Raw genomic sequence first — 9254 nt, 5'->3', positions numbered from 1 at the left:
TATATATCTATATATATATATATATATATATACACTTCTGAGTAGTTTTCATCCTTATTTTCTCTATAACCAATGCCACTTACAGGTAAGGCAAGCTCTAGAATCCTTTGTGCCATTCCCAAGAGGCCTTCAAAGGAAGTAGTGGTGGAAATGATTCAAAGGCTCATAGTATTCTGTCTCTTTTATTTCAGAGGGAGTCCTATTGGCCAAATCTGCTGTAGTAGTACACTGAGTTTTGTGATTTTATTAGATAACCACTGATGATACAGGAATCACCTGTCCATTTGTTCAGTGAGAATAACGGTCTCACTGGTCTCAGAACTACATGGTTGTTCTTTACATCTGCCTGATTGCTGCCATTATTTTTCTTTTCCTGTATAATCATCTGCATTGAAGATGGATGTTTATTTTAGATACAATAAATTATATCCTCAGCTAGCATGAAGTGAGATAGCTTCATAAAAGCTAGTGCCAGCTGGGACAGTAACTGTGAATCTGTATGAAGCATGCCGTTTTGACGCACAGTAGTGACAAATTTGCCACGCAGAAATTTGACCTGGGAGGTTGTTCATGTCAACGTATTTTGTGAGTGAAAATTTTAGATGGCTTTTGTATACAGTCCATGAATTACTTGTGTTACTGCTAAAAAGCAATTGCTTTTTGAATTTTATGTAGGGATGTTCTTGTCAACTAATGTTCGTTTTTACAACTGAACACGACAAAGAGTAACCCACTTCTGTCCTCAGTTAAAATCAATAAGATTGCTCATTGTTAAGGGATTTCTATCTGCAATCAAAATATTGCTTGTTAGCTTGTAACACTTAAAAGATTTAATATGTTTTACATTGTCATTTTAAGTCCTCAAAGATTCAGTATATTGTCTCAGAGTAACTTCTGGGGATCGTATTAAATTAAAGGAGGATGACATGGCTTTAGCCTTGTACACAGATGTGAACAGTTTCCAAAAGAGTCATGAACATACTTGTTGACTTGGGAGTTCGTCACAGACATCAGGATACTTAGTTCATGCTATTTGGAGAAGTGATAAGAGTAATGATGTGTATAGGACCACTCATGCAGGAAGGGAAGATTTTACTGACTGGACCATATGGAAGAAGTGTCATTTTCTCATAAAACAGCTTTCATTTTAATTATGTATATATAACACAATGTCTCAGAGGCTTTTATGGGTTCTTTCAAACACGCAAAATTAATATCATGATTAATATCATATACCACAACAATTAGGCACAGTGTTAATGGCTGCACAGATTGCTACAGGTAAGCAAGGAAAAAAACTAACTCTTGAAACAGCAGTTTAGCCATTGCCATTATTAGCGCATCACAATCACATACCATTTCTTGCTTAAAGGAACTATAAATAAAAAATATAAGTCATACTGTATTTGAAGCTACCTGAAAAAGATTTTCAAATCCTGAGTCCTGGAGTATTTAAGTAGACATTATCTGATTTTGAAATGTTTTCTTTATATTTTGGGAGAAATACTTTAATATTAATCGGCAAAAGGTTATTGTTAAATTGAAACAAATACTAATCTGAAAGTACCTAGGACATAAAGATGAGGAAAGAGGAATAATAATTATGTTCACAAATTCACTCTAATCTCCAGCAACCTATGATTTTTCTCTTTCAAATAGCATGAAAGAGCAGCACAAAATTCACAGCTTTGATCTTTTTCTGCTCAACAGAAGAAGTACCGTCAGCATCCATATGCTTTGAAGTTTACCAGTATTAAAGACACTCCTGAGATGATCCAGGCTAGAATTAGTTATAACCAGGCTGTGGATGTAAGTTATAATGTATATACATTATGATTATAAGAGTGGTATCCTCTTTGAACGCCCCGATTGAAGCACTGGCTTTCTCTCTCTTTCTTTCTCTGAGATAATCCTTGGGAACCATAAAACTTCTGTGTTCTGGTGTGGTGCATCTCATGAAAAATATGTTTCTAACTTGAAACGGGAAGTCATGGAAATCTCACTACAGTGAATGCAAATTTTGTGTTTAAAAAAAAAAAGGCATTCAGCCCATTTTTTTCTTTTTTTCAGAAGTAAAATTTAGGAGTAAGACTGACCTTTGGCCTTTAGAGAGTGTTTACCTTTTGAGATTCATTGAAGAAGAACCTACTTGGGGTTCCTCTTACTTTTCAAACAATTTTTTCAAATTTCAATTTCTGCAGATTCTTTGGAAATAAAATGTGAGACAGCGTGACAAGGAAGAAAAAATAAATTGTTTCAAGCTGTCAACCTGCTGAGAGAGAAATCCAGGAGGGGAAACGTTAAAGGAAAGAATTGAGGCTGTTTGGTGTTTAAACATGTTTATTTTTAATAGTAGAGCGATTTAAAACTATTGTAGACTTAACTGGGATAATGCTGAAGTGAATAATAAGCAACAGTCACTCAAAAAAGACAAGTTTCAAACATGAGAGGATGTTTTATTGTGAAAATAGATATTTTTAAAGTGAAGAAGAAGATGAAAGACTTTGTGTAAAACACATGCTATTGTAATGCTTATAGTGTCTGTGCCTTTGGTTTAATTAATAAGATCCAAAAGACTTACATCTCAGACAGGATAAATATAAGTCATTTTGTTCCACTGAGCCACAGTCAAAATCAGTCTGCTGTTCTACTTCTTCACACGTGGAGTTCTCATTAATTTTCCTCTCGTGGAGCTGCATTACAAGTGGGTATACTTGCTAAAGAAAGTGACAGCAGGGTGAAACACGCAGGTTCATTCTTATCTCGAGGTTCTCAAACACTTATGTGGGAATAACAGCCTGGGAAAGGCAAGCTGGGTGGTCAAGATACAGGTCGTATCTAAGGCCAGAAGAAGAGGTGGCTATATGTAGTAGTTTGAGAACTACAGTGTCAATGTAAGAAGAAACTAATAAAGGAAAGAAAAGTAATTTGAAAGAGGTGAACTCTGGATAGCCATTGTAGGTGAAGTTCCAGTTAACCTCATGGAACTTCTTATCTATCTGTAGATGTCTTAAAGTCGCCTAGTCCTGAGTCAACCCTATAATCTTCCTCCAAAGATTGATAGAAGTAGTCCATGTAGCTGGGATCAGTTGCCTCTCAGTTTTTTTTATTTCTTTCTATTGATTATAGAGCACCCCTTGCAGTTAGCTCTGGAAATAAAATTGGAGTAATTGCACTGATAATTATCAGTGTATTCATCTACTAAATATGAATAAATTTAGAAAGATGTGTGATCTCTGTGATATTTCAGACATGCTGGTGGGCCACTCATGGCTACATATCCTTAATAAACACTGTTTATTCTCTCTCCCCTTATTCATATATGCTGGAAGTCTTATCAAATTAATATCCAGAGCTCTGAATTGTCGTATCGGTTTACATGCTCATAATTTCAAGGAGTTCCTCTCTAGCATACGCTAGCTGATAGATGCATGAAACACCTTAAGTTCTTTTGAATACTTTTTGACTCATATAGTTGCCTGTACTTAATGCTGCTATCACTTTCTTGTACTCTTTGCTTTCTATAAATCTATTCGTGTTCTTTATTTTGGTCAAAATTATTTGGTGAACATACATTGAATACTTACTACTAAAACTCATTTCTGTTTGCAGAGGTTGTACAAGGAACATGGAGAAAGTGTAAAGCATCAATATACGCTAACAACAGATCTTCCTGAAATCCTTCGGGCTAAATTAAACACCAAGAATATCAGTGAGGTATAAATCTGTCCTTTAGAATATTAGAAAAATTCACAGTGCTTTGCCATTTGTCTTATACAGGCAAACTTTTTTTTTCTTACTTTCCCCTGTGTATGATTACTCTCTGGTCTAAATGTCTCCAAAGTAAAATGAGAAATGAAACTTCTTGCCAAACTTCTCTTAAGTTAGAAAGATCGAGATCAACCAACTACAGTTTTATAATGACCACTTGTAATCATTCTTGTTGCATCTTGATAATTTCATTTATTGTAGCCTTCTGTGTTAGAATAGAATGAAAATGTTCTGATAACGTCGCTAGGGTAACAATAATGCTGCAATATTAGTCCTCTGATTAGCATCTGTATTTCTTTCCTCTTCTCTATTTGCTAGATTCGCTATAAGGAGTCCTGGCAAAAGATGAAAGATGGTGGATATCAGCTGAGACTCGATGCCATTCCCTTCCAGGCAGCTAAGGCTTCGGGTGAAATCATAAGCGATGTAGGTGAACTTACTGCTAACACTGTCCAGTAGGAGATGTCAGTCACTTCTGAGTATTTCTTCTGTGCTCAGTGACTCTTGATGGAATCTGCACGTTCAGTGAAACCTATAGCTGGGAGACATTCAGCTTCCTTCTTGTTAGTTATTGTAGTTTTGGAGGTGCTGACACAATTAATTGTTACTGGTAACTACCAAAGGAAGGCTTGCTAAAGCAAAGCCGATCAGCCTAGCTGATGTAGGGACTGGGCAATCTTAGGGATTGCTCAGGAGACGTAGACCACCATCAACTAAGTATAACCAGAGTTTATTATTCGTGGCTCTCCTTCTGCAATATGTAAATCTTTTTATTTGGTTTTGTAACAGTTCTTAATTCTTGTTTCTCTTCAGTCCTGTTCATATTTCTTTTCTTGTTTCTGTCTCAGCACAAGTATAAGGAAGCATTTGAGAAAATGAAAGGGCAGATGATTGGTTCATATGGCTTGGATGGTGATATTCGTATTGCTCATTCAGTCCATGCATCATCTCTACAGAGCAACGTAAGCATAAAAAGGAAGACGTGGAAATTTTGGAATTGATTCCTAATGGTGCATGGGTTCTTATGGAAAGTATAATGAGCTGTGAACTATCTTCTTGTCATGCTATTTCATTTCAATGAGTTCTGTGCTTGTGCTAGGATTCTTTCTTGTGTGATTGTGTTCTTAGACTGATAAAGGTAAAACAAGTGTCTAAAGAATTGAGTCATCTGTCAGATTACTTTAAGTCAGTTTGAACATCAGTAGATCTGGATTTTCATTATCTGGATGAATTACCTGAGCATCTCAATTTTGCATAATCTGATTAGGAAATTTCTCAGGAAAAAAATTATCTGAAGATTTTTATTAAATCCTCTTCCTGAGAAAACAAGTGAAAATAAGGGGGAAATCCCAACAACCTTAAAAATAATATTTAATACTATGAGGTGAAGCTGTGCGCCGAATCAGTAGGCACCAACAAATATTTTGAGTGGGAATGTGTAGCGTTTCAACTACATAACTGTTCATATTTTATCCCCAAACAATAGCTTCAACTCCTTGTTGTGCTTTCTAGAGGTACAGAAAATTAAGAATTCTGTCATCAGTTTGGTGATTTTATAGTTTCAGTGTGTTTCGCAGTAACAAAAATGAAAATTCTTTATATCTCAACTTAGTTAAATATAATGTAGATGGCTACTATTTTGATGAAGAATAGGCTGCCACATGTTCTAAATACAAATATCGAGCATTCACAGTATAGTTAAATTTAGGAATGCACTTTTAAAAAGAATAATTTATGCTGGATTTGGATAATGTCCCTTCTGATCAAGACGTGAATTCTGATTACTATGCTGCAATTAGATGTGTGGTATATAACATCGCATTACTGCTGTAATTCTATATGTGATCTGTTTTTTATTTGATAGGTGAAATATAAGCAAGGTTTTGAGGATACAAAGACTCATTTCCATCTGCCACTCGATATGATAAACTTGGTGCATGCCAGGAAAGCCCAGTCTCTGGTCAGTGAACAAGAATACAGACAGCTGCTACACCAGTACACTTCTTTGACTGATGATCTGAGATTGCAGTGTGCCAAGAATGCATATAAACTACAGAGTGAGGTAATTGCAAAATATCCCAGCAATATTTCCCAGTTGGGTGTGATTGAAAATAATTCAGTTCCAAATTGTGGCAGCTGATGGTATGTATCTGAATGGTGGCTGGGAGATAAACAATAGCTGTTCCCCCTTGATTACAACCAGGATGAGTTGCTTATCTGTTTGAGCAGTTGTGCAATGTCTGTGATCACACCATACTGAGAGATAAAGTAAAGCAGTCTTTGATGACTGGGCGAGGAGTGCTTGCAAGTGAGTATGACTGCACTGTTGATAAAATATTCTTTTTAAGCTGTTGATTACCATGAAAACTATTTAGCAACTATTTGAGTTGATTTGTATCTGGGTAGGAGTAATTTGTACTTCCAGAAGGAAAATGCTTATTGTTAAAGATCGGACTTGAAAAAGACCTGTAAATAAATACTGCGTAGGTGTAATTAATATAAGATACAAATGATATTTATCTGGAGGAGATTTTCAAGGTTACAAATGAAAGTTCGGAGTCCATTCAGTGTTCATGGGATTTAGTACACTTCAGAACCTCTGTAGATCTGCCAGTGCTTTATGCACATAAACAAAAGAATGTAGGGCAAAGAACCTTAACAGTACCTATCACAGACAAATTTTAGTGGATTTATTTGAATAAATGTATTGTGTATCTTTGGATGAACAAATATAGGGCATTTCAAACACAAACTTGTAATTACTTCTGCTTGGTTTTCTTTAGAATTTATATCGGTCTGACATGAACTTTATGAGAGGAGTTGGATGTATTACTCCAGGGGCCCTAGAGATTGAAGGAAAGAAGAAAGCCTCTGAACTCATCAGTGAGGTAACAAAAGAGGTTTTTGATTTCTCCACTGCATACAAGAGTTTGCCAGATGTCTTTCCATTAAACTGGGCTGGCAAAGTGGCACACTGGATAGAGCTAGTCTCCCTCCCCTTGTGTTTGATCAGTCAGTTCATGCAGATGGGTGAGCCTGAACGAGTTCCAGGATTTTGCAGAGTTTGCTGTTTTCACAAATCTTTTCTCCTGACTCAGTAGGTTATTTTATGTGATTTTCATTTAGATTAAAAATGGGTCTAACTAAAACTAAGGCCATGACTATTTCTATTAAGTACCTTGTGCTATTTCTCCAAAATTAGACTGCAGTGCCCAACAGTCTGTTTTTCACTTGCTGCCTTCATGTACCATTTTTTTAACTGCCTCTTTACCTGATTTTTTTCTCTCCTCTGTCGTGTTATCTTCTTATAGTCTCTGATAGCTTCCAATCATTGATCTATTACCCATATTTCCACTGATGTGAAAATAAGAAAAATATTTGCTCTTTGTAGAATGCTCTTCGTAATTGTTTTAGTGAACGGTTACCTACTTGCAGTGATGTTGTGGTTACTTTGTTCACAATTCTGACATATGGGTTAGGTGAAATCTTGTCTTTACCACAAAAAAATTCAGTGACTTGTGCAGCACCCTTTCTCTAGACTGGATTGCCTCACTGTAATTCTACTAGCCAAAGTTAATAACACCAAGGTGTGAAATAACCTCATAACTGTATTTAGCATGATAGTTTTTTGCTTGTTTTATTTTACATCTTATTCCTTACTTACTTTTCTTTTCCCCTATGAGACTAGAATTCATCAAATTCAGATTTGCAAATGGTAAATTAATTTAAAGGTTGCAAGTTACATAACCTTTGCAAAGTAAAGTAGAGCTGTAAGCAGAAAGGCACGAGTACTGGAAAATGTCCCATATTTGACAAGACAATGTAGTAATTCTGTTCGTCTTTCTTTGTGCGTGAACTCAGAGTAAATATCGTCAGCAGCCACATTCCTTCAAGTACACATCGGTGACAGACTCTCCTGGCCTCCTTCATGCAAAATTCAGCAATATGATTGCTAATGAGGTAGGCTCTCTTAACGTGAATCAGAAAATATGCTTTTCAAAATGCAGCGAGCGAGGGATGGAGGGAGAAAGATAATTCTCTTCCGAAAGCAACATGCATCAAAAAGAAAACGAGCATTACTGAATTCTGCTTATGCCTAGTTAGATCATGTTTTATTATTTCCAGAAAAGTATTTAACATCGTGTTTCAATTCAATCTCTTTAAAAAATAAAAAACAAAACCACTTGAATAGTGTCCTTATGATAGTATCCTCTTATCAAATGTTTTTACATGAAACAAAACCTCAAAAGATCTGATGTTGTTCTTGAGGGAGCTCATTTGCACAGTATGGGCTGCTTTTGAGGCCTCCAGAATAATATCATCTCTAATTTTCAAAAAGCAGGAGGAAACCCACAGATAAATTATCAGAATTGTCTGTCGTAACATGAAGAAAAGGTCTAAGCTAGAAAAGATGGCCAGAAATGCCAGCCCCCTTAAATAACATACGTTCAAGGTACAATTAATGGTTTTAGGTACACTTTAGCCCTTGCTGGGAAGGTACTAAATGCAAAGCTAACAACACAGTGGGTTGGCATCCTGGTATACGTATGAAAATTATTTTAAACTTGTCCTGGTTTTACTTTCCAGAAAAACAAAAACATGAAATAGCACTGTCATATTCTTAGCTGTTTGGGGTTTTTTTGTGCTGGCTGATTATAGTTGCCGTAATCATACACAACTTAAGCACTGCTGTTGCATTACTGAGATATTAAGGACAATTAATTGCAACTGTCTTTTTTGGTCTCTTTTCTAGCGCCTTTATAAAGCAGCAGGAGAGGACATTCAGCATCACTATACACCAACACTGGGTCTGCCTGAGTTCACACAAGCAAGAATAAATGCAGCCAATCTCAGTGATGTAAATTTTTGTATTTCTTATACTTACTTGAGTTGGAGGATAAATTGTGCAGTGGCAAGGAAGGAGGATAAGTAAAGGACTTCTTAGATCTGTTCTATTTATGCTTTCCCTGATTTGATTATAATGATATTTATTTCCATTAGCATACATGTAGTTGTAAATTAAATCTACATGAAATATAGGACTTGCTTTGCCTGAGATAGTAGGATTTCCTCAAGATAATTTAAAAAAAAAAAAATTCCTTTGATTATGAGGAATGAGTAACTCAGAATAACAAATGAAAGAGGGTTCCTTTGTTTATTCCTTTGTGCATTTAAAAGCGAAAGAGCAATCTACATGTGCCTCTCCTACTTTAGGTGAAATACAGGGAATCTTGGCATAATCTACGTGCTCAAGGCTACAAGCTGACAATGGAAGCACTCCCTTTCCAGACTGCGAGGGCCTCCAGAGAAATTGCCAGTGATGTGAGTTGAATGATTCAACCTTCCATCTTGCCTAATTCCTGTTAACTTCATGTAAAACAATGTCTAAAGCAGATTTTACTGAATTAAAGCAACTCCATAACCATGTGAGACAAGTGTGAGACAGAATATATTACTTATGAATGAGATTCTTTGTGTGAATT

General features: G+C 36.0%; 1 protein-coding gene across 1 annotated transcript in view; it reads left to right on the top strand.

Moving 5' to 3' along the window:
- Positions 1-9254, top strand: part of NRAP (nebulin related anchoring protein) — a 49592-nt gene that overhangs the window by 18921 nt on the left and 21417 nt on the right. The window contains exons 9-18 of the mRNA XM_031554591.1: positions 1698-1809; positions 3613-3717; positions 4090-4197; positions 4620-4733; positions 5636-5833; positions 6555-6659; positions 7633-7731; positions 8525-8629; positions 8986-9097; positions 9166-9197. Of these exons, the coding sequence (XP_031410451.1) occupies positions 1698-1809; positions 3613-3717; positions 4090-4197; positions 4620-4733; positions 5636-5833; positions 6555-6659; positions 7633-7731; positions 8525-8629; positions 8986-9097; positions 9166-9197 (1090 nt within the window). The remainder of the gene's footprint in view (positions 1-1697; positions 1810-3612; positions 3718-4089; positions 4198-4619; positions 4734-5635; positions 5834-6554; positions 6660-7632; positions 7732-8524; positions 8630-8985; positions 9098-9165; positions 9198-9254) is intronic.

Source organism: Meleagris gallopavo, chromosome 8, assembly GCF_000146605.3.
Source record: "Meleagris gallopavo isolate NT-WF06-2002-E0010 breed Aviagen turkey brand Nicholas breeding stock chromosome 8, Turkey_5.1, whole genome shotgun sequence".
In the NCBI taxonomy this organism is placed as follows: domain Eukaryota; kingdom Metazoa; phylum Chordata; class Aves; order Galliformes; family Phasianidae; genus Meleagris; species Meleagris gallopavo.
This window is presented reverse-complemented; position numbering and strand designations above follow the sequence as displayed.